Source organism: Aquarana catesbeiana, linkage group LG05 (assembly GCF_042186555.1).
Source record: "Aquarana catesbeiana isolate 2022-GZ linkage group LG05, ASM4218655v1, whole genome shotgun sequence".
Taxonomy (NCBI): Eukaryota; Metazoa; Chordata; class Amphibia; order Anura; family Ranidae; genus Aquarana; species Aquarana catesbeiana.
Window position 1 is genome coordinate 204,833,011 of NC_133328.1, and position 20,021 is coordinate 204,853,031.

Below are 20,021 nucleotides of genomic sequence, written 5' to 3' on the forward strand. Positions count from 1 at the left end.
ATGAGATCAGCAGTTGTGATGTAGCAGGAGTGCTAGATGACCATTCAGAAAATATGTAATTAATTACCATCCACTGGACACACTCCTGCAACCAGTTTTCAGTCCACGTACATACAATATTATCAATGCCAAATAATCTTAACTTATAAATTCAGCGTTTATGGACTACTGAATCAAATATAACATTTATTCCATAATACATATACAAGAAATAATAATGAAATATCTTAGAGAAGCCATGCACTTGCACAAAATTGTGACAATCGGCAGCCTGCAACCACTGCAAAAATTTTGATTAAGGAACAGTAACAGATTTGCTAGTGTATAAAAAAGGCATCTTTGTTTGTCTTCATATTAGATGTTGCAGAGCCTGACTGCTTGTATTATCTTTGGGTTTCTGCTATAAAATCGGTTCTGTATACAGTGATAGAAATGTTTCATCACCCTTGAGAATGTTTACAATACATAAAATAATTTACATAATTTACCATTCTTAAATATGTTTTCCTGAAAAATAAAGATAAAATATGCATATTTATAGGAATTTGAGCAGTTTCTTGAGCCTAGGTTCACACTGATGCGACGCCGGAACCAGCGCGATTACAGCACTGGTTCCCGCATCGCATCTCTACCGCAGGCAGTTCACACTGCCCTCTGTGACCGCTGTAGGTGTCATTACATTGTTAATGACATCCCCAGATCGGTTCACAGATCGCAGTGTGAACTGTGAACTCGCACAGGAATAGGATCGCATAGGTGAGAACACCCATGTGATCTGATTCTAATGCGGGGAAAAACAAGTCCCGGAACTTTTTTCTGTGCGATTCTACTGTATGGCTAACTCGCATCTCACAGACATTGCATGTGATTGGCACTGCAGGTGCGGGTGCAAATCACATGCAATGTCTGTGATCGCCCTGGTGTGAACCTGGGCTTAAGCAGGTAATTAGTGCAAACCGGTCACCTTCACCAAATAGACTTTGGATTTTCTGATGACATAAAGAGGTCATATTTTGAAATACCTCCTGAAAACAGGTTTATACAACAAATGATCAATTTTTTGATGAAGTGGTCAACATATACATCTTAAGTTGCATCTCATGTGTTTAAGCACTTTCTGGAAATAAGTCTGCACTGCAAATGAGAGAAGATCCAAGCAGCTGAGAGCGGTAATACCAAGGAAAATCTCATTGTAATAGTAGCAATTTTCTGGATTTTTTATGTAGTAGATACGAAACATGTTATAGGGAAAGAAGCAAATTACCATGACTAAAATAAAAAACAAACTTTTTAACTGGGCCCAGAACTCTTGATGATCCAGAGCAGATTTCTTCAGTTTCTTAACAACCTTTACAATGATGAAAATTTGTACAGCCAGAAGAAGACATATGGCACTGACCATGACCACAACCACGATGTAGTTCAAGATTCTCACAGAAGACTTATTGAATGCTGCTTGGAACCTAAAACACACTCCTGTGGAATTTCTGTCATCAGAGTCACCATATCGTAAATAGAATGTAGGAAACATAACTAGTATTATGACAATCCATACTGCTGCACTAGCCACAACCGAGTGGAGTTTCCTGTAGAATTGAATCTTATCCTTTTGTTTGAAGTAACTGATATACCTGATAATAAGCATAGCCACATAAAATATAAAGGAAAGGTATGTGTGGATGTGTATTGAGACACTTATTATCTTGCAAAATTCAAATCCAAAGACCCACTTTCTTTTGACATAATAGGTGATCCGAAATGGAACTGTGAGAAGAAAGATTCCATGGACCACTAAGAGATTAATGACTGCAGTGGTGGTCAAAGAGCGGGTGTTTGTTCTATTTAAAAGAAAAATCATTATAATGATACCGATTGTTCCACCAACAAGAACTGTAGTGTAGAGTACAGTCAGAGTGATATATGCAGTATTTTCATTCACATGACACATTTGGCTGTTGTTGCTCATTTTTGTATTTCCTGAAAATAAAAAAACAAAATATAAGATAATGAATGTATACCAAAAATTCAGTAGGCCTAATATGGTAGTCAGATTTTTTAAATTTCTGTCAGATTTGATTTCTCTCTGTGATCCTATTAAGGGGACTTCCCCTCACTTTTGTGACACGAGTAAAGCAAGTAGGTAGAGCAGTTGTCATCAGAGCAGAAATGTTTATATAGCAATAAAATGTCAGAAATTCTAACACTGCCTCTCTCTACTAAAATGTGTTTTTATTTGTTGAGGAGATCTATCCTCATTTCCTCTCCTGTTATCTCCCCTATAGTGATGCAAATAGCAGCAAAAATGAAGGTTTTAACTCCTCCCCACTCTATTCACAGTTTATTCAAATGTTTTTAGCTGAAGTTAGGCTTCAAGTGTAAATTAAATTTTGGGGGAATAAAAACAATATTTCTTTTAGGTCATTCATATATACAGTATATTATAGGTGGATCATAACTGACTACTTCAGGCAGGGCCACATGATAATTTTCACTGTCAAGTGTCAGAACAGAAAAATTTGTTCAAAATGATGTGTGAAAAATGAATTACCTTTAGATGTAATAAATTATAAATTGGTATGCATATATAGAGAGCACTGATATGCTTAGTTTAGCCACGATCACGCGCCCTCAGGGGGTGCATGGCGCAATCCCACAAAGAGCCGCAGCCGTGGCTCTTTGCCCATTACTCTTTTATGCTGCCTTTGCCTTTTGTCACCTGATAGCAGTCTCCAGTGAGGCTGAAAAACATCATAGTGGTGTCCTACATCAAGGGGCAGGTCAGAACCTGCAGGGTCAGTCCACTAAGAAGAGGTGGAGATGACTGTGATCTAAGTGGAGTAGAATTTCTTTATCATGTCATTTGAGTCTACATAGAACTTCTGGGAAAAATCAATATTCTGTGGCACAATTGGGCAATGAGTGGTTCTTACCTCCAGGTTCTTCCTAGTGGATTTTATTTCTGGACAAGATTTCAGAGTTAGATCTGCTAGCATCTTCCTACTGTTACAAGCTGGAAAGCTTTTCCCTAGGGGCCTGGGCCAAACCCTGGGAGCGGATGCTGTGTCAGATCAGGAAAGGTCTCACAAGCCATATGCTTTTAAGTCCGATCCATATACAGATTTTTTGGGGTTTGTTGATAAAGACCGTGGCCATAGGCGTGTGCAGCCTATTGCATTAGGGTGTGCACCTCAAACCAAAGCTCAAACACACGTGCGTGTATATTATATATATACAGTGGGGACGGAAAGTATTCAGACCCCTTTAAATTTTTCACTCTTTGTTATATTGCAGCCATTTGCTAAAATCCTTTAAGTTCATTTTTTTCCTCATTAATGTACACACAGCACCCGCAGCACCCCAGAACAATGCATAATTGTTGACATTTTTGCAGATTTATTAAAAAATAAAACCTGAAATATCACATGATCCTAAGTATTCAGACCCTTTGCTGTGACACTCATATATTTAACTCAGTTGTATTTCGTCTGATCATCCTTGAGATGGTTCTACACCTTCATTTGAGTCCAGCTGTGTTTGATTATACCGATTGGACTTGATTAGGAAAGCCACACACCTGTCTATATAAGACCTTACAGCTCACAGTGCACGTCAGAGCAAATGAGAATCATGAGGTCAAAGGAACTGCCTGAAGAGCTCAGAGACAGAATTGTGGCCAGGCACAGATCTGGCCAAGGTTACAAAAAAAATTCTGCTGCACTTAAGGTTCCTAACAGCACAGTGGCCTTCATAATCCTTAAATGGAAGACATTTGGGACAACCAGAACCCCTCCTAGAGCTGGCCGTCCGGCCAAACTGAGCTATCGGGGGAGAAGAGCCTTAGTGAGAGAGGTAAAGAAGAACCCAAAGATCACTGTGGCTGAGCTCCAGAGATGCAGTCGGGAGATGGGAGAAAGTTGTAGAAAGTCAACCATCACTGCAACCCTCCACCAGTTCGAGCACTATGGCAGAGTGGCCCGACGGAAGCCTCTCCTCAGTGCAAGACACATGAAAGCCTGCATGGAGTTTGCTAAAAAAACACCTGAAGGACTCCAAGATGGTGAGAAATAAGATTCTCTGGTCTGATGAGACCAAGATAGAACTTTTTGGCCTAAATTCTAAGCGGTATGTGTGGAGAAAACCAGGCACTGCTCATCACCTGTCCAATACAGTCCCAACAGTGAAGCATGGTGGTGGCAGCATCATGCTGTGGGGGTGTTTTTCAGCTGCAGGGACAGGACGACTGGTTGCAATAGAGGGAAAGATGAATGCAGCCAAGTACAGGGATATCCTGGACGAAAACCTTCTCCAGAGTGCTCAGGACCTCAGAATGGGCCAAAGGTTTACCTTCCAACAAGACAATGACCCTAAGCACACAGCTAAAATAACGAAGGAGTGGCTGCACAACAACTCCGTGACTGTTCTTGAATGGCCCAGCCAGAGCTCTGACTTAAACCCAATTGATCATCTCTGGAGAGACCTAAAAATGGCTGTCCACCAACGTTTACCATCCAACCTGACAGAACTGAAGATGATCTGCAAGGAGGAATGGCAGAGGATCCCCAAATCCAGGTGTGAAAAACTTGTTGCATCTTTCCCAAAAAGACTCATGGCTGTATTAGATCAAAATGGTGCTTCTACTAAATACTGAAGCAAAGGGTCTGAATACTTAGTACCATGTGATATTTCAGTTTTTCTTTTTTAATAAATCAGCAAAAATGTCAACAATTCTGTGTTTTTCTGTCAATATGGGTTGCTGTGTGTACATTAATGAGGAAAAAAATTAACTTAAATGATTTTAGCAAATGGCTACAATATAACAAAGAGTGAAGAATTTAAGGGGGTCTGAATAATTTATGTCCCCACTGTAAATATCTATCTATCTATCTATCTATCTATCTATCTATCTATCTATCTATCTATCTATCTATCTATCTATCTATCTATCTATCTATCTATCTATCTATCTATCTATCTATCTATCTATCTATCTATCTAGATATCTATATCTACATATAGGTCTATATATATCTATCTATCTAGCATAGCTCCCAACTGTCCCTGATTGCTCCCTGATTTGGAGCAATGTCCCTCTTTTTTACACCCTTACACACCTCCTAGCACCGCCCCCTTTAGAGAATAGGAAACTAAATATAATTTGGGGGGCTATACAAGTAATTTGTATGGAATTTGGTAATACAAAAGCAACATAGTAAAATTTAAAAAACATTTGCAATATCCAGCAATTACCAAAGTAAGCTCACAGGCATTTCCAGACAATTTTAACAGACCCAAATGCAGCAAAGATACAGCCCCATAGGCAGCAAAATACACTCCCCATATCCAGCAAGAGACATCCCATATCCAGCAAGAGACATCCCTTATCCAGCAAGAGACCTCCCTTATCCAGCAAGAGTCATCCCTTATCCAGCAAGAGACATCCCATATCCTGTAAGAGACAGTCCATATCCATCAAGAGACATCCCTTATCCAGCAAGAGACATCCCTTATCCAGCAAGAGGCATCCTTTATCCAGCAAGAGACATCCCTTATCCAGCAAGAGGCATCCTTTATCCAGCAAGAGACATCCCTTATCCAGCAAGAGGCATCCCTTATCCAGCGAGAGGCATCCCATATCCAGCGAGAGACATCCTCTATCCAGCAAGAGACATCCCATATCCAGCACGAGACATTCCATATTCAGCAAGAGACAGCCCATATCCAGCAAAAGACAGCCCCTATGCTGCAAGAGACAGCCCATATCTAGCAATAGACAGCCCATATCCAGCAATAGACAGCCCTTATCCAGCAATAGACAGCCATTATCCTGCAAGAGACATCCCTTATCCTGCAAGAGACATCCCTTATCCTGCAAGAGACAGCCCATATCCAGAAATAGACATCCCTTATCCTGCAAGAGACATCCCTTATCCAGCAATAGACAGCCCTTATCCAGCAAGAGACAGCCTATTCCTGCATGAGACATCCCATATCATGCAAGAGACAGCCCATATCCAGCAATAAACAGCCCTTATCCATTAAGAGAAAGAAATACCCTTCTCCCTGCCTCTCCACCCTAAACAATAACCCCCTCCTTGCTTCTCCAGCCTAAACAAATCATTCTCCTCCCTGCCTCTCCTCCCTAAACAAATAACCCTCCTCCCTGCCTCTCCACTCTAAAGAAATAACCCCCCTCCCTGCCCCTCCACCCTAAACAATAACTCCCCATCCCTGACTCTCCACCTTAAAGAAATAACCCCCTCCCTGGCTCTCAACCCTGAACAAATAACCCCTTCCCTGCCTCTCCACCTTCAACAATAACGCCCTCCCTGCATCTCACCCTAAACAAATAACCCCCCACCCCCGCCTCTCCACCCTCAACAATAACCTCTGTGTTTAATGATGGGGTTAGTATGAGGGAGGGGGTCCTGTGTAACAATGGGGGTAGTGTTGAGAAAGGGGTCCTGTGTAATGATGGGGATGATATGGGAGAGGGATGGTAGTAGGGGGATTGGGGGATTGGTTTTGTTTAACCATGTCCCTTAAGCCCCTTCCATTCTTAATAGTCTGGCCGCACACACTTTTTGGTGTAACGAGCCGCATGCTTACATCAGCCTCAAGTGTCCCTCATGCTCAAGTTCTCAAGTTGGGAGGTATGGATGTGGTGCCTATCTATCAATCCACATAATTTAACATATTGAGAGTGCTAGGAGTTTTTTTTCAAGTGAGGATCCTGCAAATTAACATTTTTTGTCACAACATTGTGACTAATTATATGGTTATAATGAAAGATTTATCACACTGCAACTGCAACTTCCTGTTTGTCTAATGGGTGTCAGACAGAACAGAACATATAATACAAAATACAACTGCCACTTCCCATCTGTTTCTTGGGCTGCTAGAACATGAAGAGAGGAATTCTCAGGCAGCAATAATACTTTTCAGTATAGTTTATAACCTTTGTCAGGACTAGGGATGAGCTTGATGGGGAACGAACAGCGAATATTATGGGGCGTTCGTGGGAAATTTGAGCCCTGCGGAATGCCCCATAATGCACTGCGAGATCGCAGTGCATTGCTGTATGATGATTGGCCAAAGCTTGCACCTGAAATGCATGCTTTAGCCAATCACAGCGCGCTTTGCTGAGAGAGCCATAATTGGCCAAAGGCAGGGTGCTTTTGGCCAATCATAGTTTAGGGGAAGTCAGAAGTCCACGCCCCACAATATATAAGGCTGCTTACATAGTGGCCGTGTATAGTGTGTGGATGGAGATAGATTAAGCTAGATTAGGCAGGTTAGTTAGTAGCAGTGTCTTTGATCGATTTAGCGTAGACTAGATATTCAGTGTGGATTCTCTATATTCAGTCAGTGCAAGAAGTGTATTTGATATATATATATATATATATATATATATATATATATATATATATATACAGTTTAGTATATATATATATATATATATATATATATATATATATATATATATATATATATATATATATATATATATACTCTGCATTTAGCGTTGACTAGATATTCAGTGTATACTCTACATTCAGTCAATGCAGGCAGTGTAGCCAGTGATGTTTATATAACACAGGGGAACCCTGCGCCAAAATGAAAAAAAAAATGGCGTGGGGGTCCCCCCCAAAATCCATACCAGACACTTCAGGTCTGGTATGGATTTAAGGGGAACCCCGCGCCAAAATGTAAAAAAAATGGTGTGCCTGCCCCCAAAATTCATACCAGGCCCTTCAGGTCTGGTATGGATTTTAAGAGGAACCTCACAACAAAATGTAAAAAAAAAAATGGCGTGGGGGTCCCCCCAAAATCCATGCCAGAACCTTATCCAAGCATGCAATCTGGCAGGCCGCAGGAAAAGGGGGGGCGAGAGTGCGCCCCCCCTCCTGAACCATACCAGGCCACATGCCCTCAACATGGGGAGAGTGCTTTAGGGACCCCCATGCCATTTTTTTTTTAATTTTGGTGTGGAGTTCCCCTTAATCCGACAACAATTGTCCGATGGAGCATACAAATGGTCGAATTTTCCGCCAACAGCCTGTCATCACACATTTCCTGTCAGAAAATCCGATCATGTGTACGAGGCTTTAGTCAGAGCTGCGCAGTTTGTTTTTATCTACAGATGTCCCTTATCCCCATAGGCAGTTTTTGATAAAAGTGCCCTAACCCTTTAAAATGTAACAGAGTTTTCAATCTCTTCTGGGCCCCTAGTGCCTCCCAAGTTATGTAGTGACAAGTGCCTAGTGCTTGTCACGTTTTGCATTGGAGCCCAATCTATTTTTCATCTGCCCTTAACCACTTCAGCCCCGGAAGGTTTTACCCCCTTCCTGACCAGAGCACTTTTTACAATTCGGCACTGCGTCGCTTTAACTGCTAATTGCGCGGTCATGCAATGCTGTACCCAAACTAAATTTGCGTCCTTTTCTTCCCACAAATAGAGCTTTCTTTTGATGGTATTTGATCACCTCTGCCGTTTTTATTTTTTGCGCTATACACGGAAAAAGACCGAAAATTTTGAAAAAAAATGATATTTTCTACTTTTTGTTCTAAAAAAAATCCAATAAACTCAATTTTAGTCATACATTTAGGCCAAAATGTATTCGGCCACATGTCTTTGGTAAAAAAAATGTCAATAAGTGTATATTTATTGGTTTGCGCAAAAGTTATAGCGCCTACAATCTAGGGTACATTTTCTGGAATTTACACAGCCTTTAATTTATGACTGCCTATGTCGTTTCTTGAGGTGCTAAAATGGCAGGGCAGTACAAAACCCCCACAAATGACCCCATTTTGGAAAGTAGACACCCCAAGAAAATTGCTGAGAGGCATGTTGAGCCCATTGAATATTCATTTTTTTTGTCCCAAGTGATTGAATAATGACAAAAAAAAAAAAAAAATTACAAAAAGTTGTCACTAAATGATATATTGCTCACACAGGCCATGGGCATATGTGGAATTGCACCCCAAAATACATTTAGCTGCTTCTCCTGAGTATGGGGATACCACATGTGTGGGACTTTTTGGGAGCCTAGCCGCGTACGGGGCCCCGAAAACCAATCACTGCCTTCAGGATTTCTAAGGGCATACATTTTTGATTTTACTCCTCACTACCTATCACAGTTTTGAAGGCCATAAAATGCCCAGATGGCATAAAACCCCCCCCAAATGACCCCATTTTGGAAAGTAGACACCCCAAGCTATTTGCTTTGAGGCATGTTGAGTCCATGGAATGTTTTATATTTTGACACAAGTTGCGGGAAAGTGACAAATTTTTTTTTTTTTTTTTTTTTGCACAAAGTTGTTACTAATTGATATATCGCTCACACAGGCCATGGGCATATGTGGAATTGCACCCCAAAATACATTTAGCTACTTCTCCTGAGTACGGGGATACCACATGTGTGGGACTTTTTGGGAGCCTAGCCGCGTACGGGGCCCCGAAAACCAATCACTGCCTTCAGGATTTCTAAGGGTGTAAATTTTTGATTTCACTCTTCACTGCCTATCACAGTTTCGGAGGCCATGGAATGCCCAGGTGGCACAAACCCCCCCCAAATGACCCCATTTTGGAAAGTAGACACCCCAAGCTATTTGCTGAGAGGCATGGTGAGTATTTTGCAGCTCTCATTTGTTTTTGAAAATAAAGAAAGACAAGAAAAAAAAATTTTTTTTTTCTTTTTTCAATTTTCAAAACTTTGTGACAAAAAGTGAGGTCTGCAAAATACTCACTATACCTCTCATCAAATAGCTTGGGGTGTCTACTTTCCAAAATGGGGTCATTTGGGGGGGGGTTTTGCCACCTGGGCATTCCATGGCCTCCGAAACTGTGATAGGCAGTGAAGAGTGAAATCAAAAATTTACGGCCTTAGAAAGCCTGAAGGCGGTGCTTGGTTTTCGGGATCCCGTACGCGGCTAGGCTCCCAAAAAGTCTCACACATGTGGTATCCCCGTAATCAGGAGAAGCTACAGAATGTATTTTGGGGTGTAATTTCACATATCCCCATGGCATGTTTGAGCAATATATCATTTAGTGACAACTTTGCGCAAAAAAAAAATAAATAAATAAATAATTGTCTCTTTCCCGCAACTTGTGTCACAATATAAAATATTCCATGGACTCGACATGCCTCTCAGCAAATAGCTTGGGGTGTCTACTTTCCAAAATAGGGTCATTTGGGGGGGGTTTGAACTGTCCTGGCATTTTATGCACAACATTTAGAAGCTTATGTCACACATCACCCACTCTTCTAACTACTTGAAGACAAAGCCCTTTCTGACACTTTTTGATTACATAAAAAAATAATTTTTTTTTGCAAGAAAATTACTTTGAACACCCAAACATTATATATTTTTTTTAAAGCAAATGCCCTACAGATTAAAATGGTGGGTGTTTCATTTTTTTTTTTCACATGGTATTTGCGCAGCGATTTTTCAAACGCATTTTTTGGGGAAAAAACACACTTTTTTAAATTTGAATGCACTAAAACACACTATATTGCCCAAATGTTTGATGAAATAAAAAAGATGATCTTAGGCCGAGTACATGGATACCAAACATGACATGCTTTAAAATTGTGCACAAACGTGCAGTGGCGACAAACTAAATACATTTTTAAAAGCTTTTAAAAGCCTTTACAGGTTACCACTTTAGATTTACAGAGGAGGTCTACTGCTAAAATTACTGCCCTCGATCTGACGTTCGCGGTGATACCTCACATGCATGGTGCAATTGCTGTTTACATTTGACGCCAGACCGACGCTTGCGTTCGCCTTAGCGCGAGAGCAGGGGGGACAGGGGTGCTTTTTTTTTTTTTTTTTTTTTTTCTTTATTATTTTTTTTTTTTTATCTTATTTTTAAACTGTTCCTTTCATTTTTTTTTTTTTTAAATCATTTTTATTGTTATCTCAGGGAATGTAAATATCCCCTATCATAGCAATAGGTAGTGACAGGTACTCTTTTTTGAAAAAATTGGGGTCTATTAGACCCTAGATTTCTCCTCTGCCCTCAAAGCATCTGACCACACCAAGATCGGTGTGATAAAATGCTTTCCCAATTTCCCAATGGCGCTGTTTACATCCGGCGAAATCTAAGTCATAAAATGCTCGTAGCTTCCGGTTTCTTAGGCCATAGAGATGTTTGGAGCCACTCTGGTCTCTGATCAGCTCTATGGTCAGCTGGCTGAATCACCGGCTGCATTTTCAGGTTCCCTGTTGAGACAGGAGAGCCAGAGAAAAACACGGAAGACATTGGGGGGGGGGCATTCCCTCCCACTGCTTGTAAAAGCAGTCTAGAGGCTAATTAGCCGCTAGGATTGCTTTTACATGAAAGCCGACCGCTGGCTGAAAAGAATGATACCAAGATGATACCTAAACCTGCAGGCATCATTCTGGTATAACCACTCAAAGTCGTGAATGGCGTACCTGAAGACAAAAAAATGGTTAACAATAAAGCACAGTAAACGGTAAAGTATAAAAAATTGCATACCTGAAAAACAAACATGATAAAACATAATAACAATAAAACATTGTAGAATAGAATACAGTAAAAAAGAGCAGAACAATAGAGAGAGAGAATAGAGAGAGAGAGAGAGAACAATAAAACGACAACTATTTTTTTTTTATTTTATATTTTTGTATGTGTTTTTTTTTTTTTTTTTACACTTTTTTTTGTAACTAACTTTTATAACTGTAACCGGTTCCAGGTTCGGGTCTCTCAAAATGCGATGGCATCTCGGGAGACCCTGTGAAAGTGTGTCCTAGTCTGTGCAATGCTGTACCCTACGCTAATACTCAACTAGTGAATGGTAGCGTTCAAAACATTCACCAATGCAAAAACCAGGATTGTCAGGACAGGAGGGACAATAATAGTGGGTGTCACGCCTACATCTGCGCTTGCTGCAGACACGACATCTTTTTTGGGGGGGTTCGTTGGGTAGGGGTACTCTGGAGGACATAAAAATGCCTCTCATGCAGCCGACTGCATTTGGTTGGGGATGTGAATGGGGGAAGTACGGGCGCTGCAGAAGCGGTGGGTTCCCAATTAGGATTGGCGAATGCAGCAGGAAGGGCACTATGGGCACGACGGGCCTGTGTTTGTCTTCTTGGTGGCAGCGGGACACTACTTGTGCTTGCCACCTCACCAGCTTGAGCTGCACTTATGGGACTCGCCACGTCACCAAGTGTTACTGCAGTGCTGGTTTGACTACGACCGGGGTGTACTAGGCCGCTGGTGCTTGCCAGTTCACCAAAACGCTACAAAAAAAACTGTTAGCGATCGCAGGGATCAGGCCTGACTCTGCGAACGCTGCAGTTATGCGTTTAGTGTTTTCTAAGTGACAGTGATCGATCGATACTGCACTTGGGTGGGCTGGGCTGGGCCGGGCGGAGGGGCAAAACGCAGATGCTAGCAGGTATCTGGGCTGATCCCGCTAACACTGCGTTTTTGGGAACCCTAAACTGCTGGGGACGCTAGTATAGATCTGATCGGATCAGATATTGATCCGTTCAGATACTATACCACTAAGGGAGGTGTACGGTGCGTGCGTGGGTGTTAGCGGTACTGGCGCTAACCTGACGCTGCCTGGGGCTGGTGCTTGCCAGTTCACCAAAACGCTACCAAGAAAACTGTTAGCGATCGCAGGGATCAGGCCTGACTCTGCGAACGCTGCAGTTATGCGTTTAGTGTTTTGTAAGTGACAGTGATCGATCGATACTGCACTTGGGTGGGCTGGGCCGGGCGGAGGGGAAAAACGCAGGTGCTAGCGGGTATCTGGGCTGATCCCGCTAACACTGCGTTTTTGGGAACCCTAAACTGCTGGAGACGCTAGTATAGATCTGATCGGATCAGATATTGATCCGTTTAGATACTATACCACTAAGGGAGGCGTATGCTGCGTGCGTGGGTGTTAGCGGTACTGGCGCTAATCTGACGCTGCCTGGGGCGACGCATATCACCGCCGGGCGATCAGGGGGCTAAACCTTTATTCGGTAATAAACGGCGGGTGCCCTGACACTATAAAAAATAAACGAACTAACCAGCGTCACCCGTAACACTTATACGGTGATCAGTGGTGAAAGGGTTAACTAGGGGGCAATCAAGGGGTTAAAACATTTATTAGATAGTATATGGGGGTCCCTGACGCTATAAAACGCTGACAGCGAACCTAAATATTTACCTCCCTAACTAGCGTCACCAGCGACACTAATACAGCGATCAGAAAAATGATCGCTTAGTGACACTGGTGACAGGGGGTGATCAAGGGGTTAAAACTTTATTAGGGGGGGTTAGGGGGGTACCCTAGACCTAAAGGGGGGTAACACTCACTGCCCTAACACTGTAACTGTCACAAACTGACACCCTGCAGTAATCAGAAAAAAAAAAAAATAAAAATACTGCTTGGTGTCAGTTTGTGACAGGGGGGGGTGATTGGGGGGGGATCGGGGGGCGATCGGGGGGGGATCGGGGGTGTAAAGTATGCCTGGCATGTTCTACTGTGTGTGTGTGTGTGTTGTGCACTTACATGTCTTCTCTCCTCGGCACTGGAACGGAAACTGCCAAAGCCGAGGAGAGATGACATCACATCCTCTGCCTGTGTGAAACTACACACAGGCAGAGGAGGATTCCCATTGGCTGGGAGCGATCGCGAGGGGGGGGCCACGATCGGATGGTCTCCCCCTCGCCTCCCAACGCTCCCAGTGAGATGCCGACCGCCGCTGGCACCGGGGGGTCCGATTGGACCCCCCGCCCGCGGGAGGCAGATCACGTACGGGTACGTGATTCTGCCTGCCCGTGCCATTCTGCCGACGTATATCGGCGTTAGGCGGTCGGCAAGTGGTTAAAGGAGTTGTAAGGACAAAAGGTTTATTATTTTAATTAAAACAATGGATAACCGCGCTTAGGAAAATAGAGAATTGCAGCCTCCTTAATGGGGAACACCACCTAGGTGGAGTCCAGAAATAATTAAACTCTAGTAGAGGAGAAGTGGCGCTGTTAAAAAAAAATTGTTATAAATTATAAAAAAGGTGAAAATAAAACATATGTGTAAATTCATATGTAGCGGGCACCTACTTTTAAGTATGTGACCTTTTTGCTAGTTTAGAGTTTCAGGTAAATTTAGGCAGGCTTGTACCATTATAGCAGGCCTGTTTTGTTCATTTGGGATTTGAGTGGCAGGTAGTTTGTGTTTGAGTCTCAGCCAATCATTAATTTGTTGGACAACTCCCCAGGACTCTCATATAAAAGCCGGGTCACATGGTCAGTCAGGAGTTTCCTGTTCGAGCTTGGAGAAGCCCAGCCTGGTTCCCGGAGGGGAGCCAACGGAGCCCCCCCTGCGTGGAGGGTGGGGAACCGGCACCCGTAAGCGAGTAGATGACACCGTACAGCATGTAGTCACTGGTGTCGTTGGCCGCCCCTGCAGGGAAGGGAGCGTGCCAGAAAACGGAAAGGGAACAAAGAATCATTGCAGAAGAAGTAGCAACAAAGCGGAAGGAAACTGGGTGATCAATCCTTTATGAGTGGCACATGGACTATTGATCCTGTGAGTGAAAACCCAAGGGAAGGGTACTGCCAGAGGCTGAGGGATGTTGGTACGCAAGTCAGTGAGACAGGTGGTTGTGGCCTGTGACTTTGGGTTCAGCAATGCCCCGGGATTCCAATCAGTCAAGCGGGAGGAGTTATTCAGAGTGACTTTTCTTTAGCTCAACTTGGAAGTACCATGCAGATGGGAAGTAGTGGTAAAAAGGTAGCAATAAAGCTGCAAGCACACATATAGAGATACAGACTGTTCTTGAAAAGTTCTGCAGATGAAGAAGTTATTCAGAGTGACTCTTTATCGATTATTCTCTATCAAATCTACTTCCATCTGCCCTGATGAAGAAATCGCATAAGTGATTTCATATTATCCGCAATGATTCTAGGTCCTTGCATGAGAGGCAGTGAAAAGATGATAAAGAAACAAAAGAGCATCTCAAAAGAAACCTTCTCCTATCCCAGTTCATGTTACTTAATAAAGCAAGAGAAAAATGCAATATGGACTGTTTTTGATTTTATGGGCTGCGATGTCTTAGGTGGTAAACGTGAATTACGGATATAACATATAGTATAATATAATAATAATATAATATATAGCTCCTTCGGGGGTAAGCGCTACACATATAAACAGATAAATTATGATCTACTGATGTGGATATTGCCAACACTCCCTATAAAGTGAATGGTGCTTCAATCAGAAATAAATAAAACAAAAGTAAGTGTAACATTCAACACAAATTTGAAGCAAAAGTGTAAAAAATATATATAAATATCCCATATAATGCATCAACGCACACAAAAAGGAGTATAGATAATAAAAGTGAAGTGACAAATGCTATGTTGTTCAGTCCCAAAAAATGTATATATATATATATATATATATATATATATATATATGTGTGTATATAAATATACACAAATTTCCGTGTTAATAACCCAAAACAAAAAACATGTCCCAAAAATATATTAAATAACAGTCTGTGAATAGTGATCCGTGCACAAGCAAATTCAAGGTGACTCTTCAGTGCTCCCCTCTTCCATCCGCATCCCCCTCCTGTGACTGCATTCACCAGAGCGTCTCACCCCTGCAGGGGTTACAGGTGTAATAGCTGTATCCAATAGCGATGTCCCCCTTGACGAGGTATCCCTCTGGTTCACCCAGCTGCAATCCACCTCACCAATGCGTTTTGGAAAACCTCAGCAACGGGCATCCACATCTTTGTTTGGATCAGCATACGAATGTATTCCTATTCCTTCACCCGTCAATAAAGGCTAAAACGAAATATTCTTCTGTGCACTCAGCAGAGGAAAAGCTTGCTTTCCTTTATCTTTTTAAGCTCGCTGAGGGGTGATGGCGAGAGATTGAAGAAAACATGCCTTCTTGTCCATGTAGATTCTTAAAATGGAAGCTGAGTCACTTCCTCTAGAGAATTCTCCCAGAATGCACAGGTTCCTAACAACTTTGTTCCTTCCTTTGGCTTAACAAAAACAGCATTATTTCGAAATGGTACTCTAATAGCACACACAGTCTTTGATTTCAGCAATATGTGCAGTTAGAATTCGACTGGAGTTCAATGTAAAATTCGACTCGAATTTCAGTCCAAATTTCCAAAATTCAGACGAATTTCGTTTATGTTATTTGGAGCATTCGGTAAAATTTGTTTATATTGCAATTCGGGTATTCGGATATATCCGAATCTCCGAATCACCAAAAACCAAAATATGAGTCCGAATATTAACCACTTGACCACTGGGCACTTAAACCCCCCTTAATAACCAGACCAATTTTCAGCTTTCAGTGCTCTCAAATCTTGAATGACAATTACTCAGTCATGCAACACTATACCTATATGAAATTTGTGTCCTTTTTTTCACACAAATGGAGCTTTCTTTTTTTGGTATTTAATCACCGCTGGGTTCTTTATTTTTTGCGCTATAAAAGAAAAGAGACCGGAAATTCTGTAAGAAAAATGCATTTTTCTTCGTTTCTGTTATAAAATTTTGCAAATTAGTAATGTTTCTTCATATATTTTGGGCAAAATTTATTCCACTACAAATCTTTGGTAAAAATAACCCAAATCGGTGTATATTATTTGGTCTTTGTGAAGGTTATAGAGTCCAAAAGCTATGGTGCCAATATCTGAAAATTGATCACACCTGAAGTACTAACAGTCTATCTAATTTCTTGAGACCCTAACAAGCCAGAAAAGTACAAATACCCCCCAAACGACCCCTTTTTGGAAAGAAGACATTCCAAGGTATTTAGAAAGATGCATGATGAGTTTATTGAAGTTGTCACTTTTTCCCACAATTCTTTGCAAAATCAAGATTTTTTTTTTTTCACAAAATTGTCATATTAGCAGGTTATTTCTCACACACAGCATATCACAAATTACACCCCAAAACACATTCTGCTATTACTCCCGAGTATGGTGATACCACATGTGTGAGACTTTTACACAGCGTGGCCACATACAGAGGCCCAACATGCATGGAGCACCTTCAGGCGTTCTGGAGCACCCAGGCTAATTCTGACATTTCTCTCCTACATGTAAAAATCATCATTTATTTGCTAGAAAATTACATAGAACCCCAAAACATTATTTTTTTTTTAGCAAAGACACTGGAGACCCTAGAGAATACAATGGTGGTCGTTGCAACTTTTTATCTCGCACAGTATTTGCACAGCAATTTTTCAAACGCGTTTTTTTTGAAAAAAAAAGTTTTGTGCTTTAAAAAATAAAACAAAACAGTAAAGTTAGCCCAATGTTTTAGCATAATGTGAAAGATGAAGTTATGCCGAGTAAATAGATACCTAACATGTCACCCTTCAAAATTTCACACGCTCGTGAAATGGCACCAAACTTCGCTACTTAAAAATCCCCATAGGCGATGCTTTAAAATGTTTTACTGGTTACATGTTTTGAGTTACAAAGGAGGTCTAGGGCCAGAATTATTGATCTTGCTCTACTGATCGCAGTGATACCTCACATGTGTGGTTTAAACACCGTTTTCATATGTGGGCGGGACTTACGTATGCGTTCGCTTCTGCATGTGAGCACACGGGGACAGGGGCACTTTAAAAAAATTTTTTTTTTTTATTGTTCATTTTACTTTATTTATTTTAGTTTGACACTTTTTTCCAAAAAATTAATTTTTTGATCACTTTTATTCCTATTACAAGGAATGTAAACATCCCTTGTAATAGGAATATGGCATAACAGGTCCTCTTTACAGTGAGATATGGGGTCAATAAGACCCCACATCTCACCTCTAGGCTGGGAAGCCTGAAATAAAAAAAAAAAAACGATCCTGGCTTTGATCGTAGCGGTGAGTCGGTAGAAGCACCTGAGGGTGGCGGGAAGACGGGGGGCCATCCCCTCTCGCCTCCTGTAGGAATGATCAAGCAGTGGAACAGACACTATAATCATTCTTATGGTGTAGGGAATCGCCAGATGAAAAACCTGATATCTGAATGATGGCTATGGCAGAGTATGGCTGGGTATTGCAGAGTATTGCGGGGTATTGCAGAGTATTGCAGGGCATTGCAGAGTATTGCAGAATATTGCAGGGCATTGCAGAGTATTGTGGGGTATTGCGGGGTATTGCAGGGTATTGCAGAGTATTGCAGGGTATTGCAGAGTATTGCGGGTTATTGCAGAGTATTGCAGGGCATTGCAGAGTATTGCAGAGTATTGCAGGGTATTGCAGAGCATTGCAGGGTATTGCAGAGCATTGCAGAGTATTGTAGGGCATTGCAGGGTATTGCAGGGTATTGCAGGGTATTGCAGAGTATTGCAGGGCATTGCAGAGTATTGCGGGGTATTGCAGAGTAGTGCAAGGTATTGCTGCACATGGAGGGATGGCTGAGCATGGATGGATGGATGGCTGGATGTAACTGCATTTGTCACAGAGCAGCGCTGTGGGCACTACACATCCAGCCCACATGCTGCTGCCATCCGATCCCTCCCCCTCTGTACCGATTGGTACACAGAGGGGAGGGAGGAACCGGCGTCATGACATGGTCACTGATGTTCTTGGGTGCGCGCCCCAGGGGGCACGCGAGAGCGGGATTCTGGGAGGACATCATAGTGCACCCTCCAAGAGTTAAGCAACCTCCCTGTACCTGTCATTCGGCTATGGGCAGGTTGCTAAGTCTAATCAGAAGGACTGATAGAATAATTTGTCGCCAGGATCGCCTCAACTGAATGGTTTGTTGTCCCTCTGGTGCCAGGGTTTAGCATGTGGTGGACCGGGTTGATAAATTACTGGAAGGGGCTGGGCATGACCCAGCTGTCTTGGTCCATGTTGGAACCAATGACAGAATATATGAAAGGTGCAGGCTCCATAAGAACCAATTTAACCACTTCAATACAGGGCACTTATACACCTTTCTGCCCAGACCAATTTTCAGTTTTCAGTGCTGTCGCAGTTTAAATGACAATTGCGTGGTCATCCAACACTGTACCCAAACTAAATTTTTATCATTTTGTTCCCACAAATAGAGCTTTCTTTTGGTGGTATTTGATCACCTCTGCGGTTTTTATTTTTTGCTAAACAAATAAAAAAAGACCGAAAATTTTGAAAAAAATAAAAGTTTTGCTTTTGTTTCTGTTAAAAAATGTCCTAAATAAGTAAGTTTTCTCTTTCACTGATGGGCACTAATAAGGCGGCACTGACAGGCACTGATAACGCGGCACCGATGAGGTGGCACCAATGAGCGGGCACTGACGGGCACTGACGATGGGCACTGATATGCGGCACTGATGGGCACTGGTAGGCAGCACTGATGAATGGCACTGATATGCAGCACTGATGGGCATTGATAGGCAGCACTGATGGGCACTCATGGGTGGCACTGGGTGGCACTGATGGGCACTGATAGGCGACACTGATGGGCACTGAAAGGCTGCAAAGATGGGTTCTTATGGGTGGCACTGATGGGCACTGATAGGTGGCACTGATGGGCACTGATGGGCACTGATAGGCGGCACTGCTGGGCACTGATACGTGGAAATGATGGGCACTGATAGGCGGCAGTGATGCGCGGCACTGATAGGCATCCCTGGTTCTATAGTCAATAAACTCCCTATCATGTTATCCTATGTGTCCATGCACACATAGGCTGTTTTCAGCAGTTTTTGGCTGGGGCGTTTTTTGGCTTTAAAAAAAACCCAAAACTAGTGGGTTCTAGCTCAGTTGAAGCCAAAATCTATTCTTTGAGTGTACCCAAGGCCAGATGTTGATCTAGACCCAACTGGAGAAAATCCAGGATACATCCCACAGAGTATCTTCTAGAATTAGTCTTTCTTTGCTTTCACTATGCAAAATAAGAGTTCCAGTAGTAGACTAGCATGAATAAGAGTCAGGATAACGGAATCTGATAAACCTCTGTCCCTCAGGAAATGGACTTCAACAGCCAGGCCATCAAAGCTAGCAACCGAGGAGCAGGATGGTAGAAGGACTGATAGAC

The 20,021-nt window shown here is 42.3% G+C and overlaps 1 protein-coding gene across 2 annotated transcripts in view; it reads right to left on the reverse strand.

Moving 5' to 3' along the window:
- Positions 1–234: 234 nt before the first annotated feature.
- GPR141 (G protein-coupled receptor 141) overlaps positions 235–20,021 on the reverse strand; it is an 88,460-nt gene continuing 68,673 nt past the window's right edge. Inside the window, exons 2-3 of one of the 2 annotated variants that reach the window (XM_073632682.1) lie at positions 16,395–16,481; positions 235–1,977 (exon numbers count right to left, since the gene is read on the reverse strand). In XM_073632682.1, coding sequence (XP_073488783.1) covers positions 1,073–1,966 — 894 coding nt within the window. In that variant the 5' untranslated portion in view covers positions 1,967–1,977; positions 16,395–16,481 and the 3' untranslated portion in view covers positions 235–1,072. The remainder of the gene's footprint in view (positions 1,978–16,394; positions 16,482–20,021) is intronic. The other variant, XM_073632681.1, reaches the window with a different exon arrangement.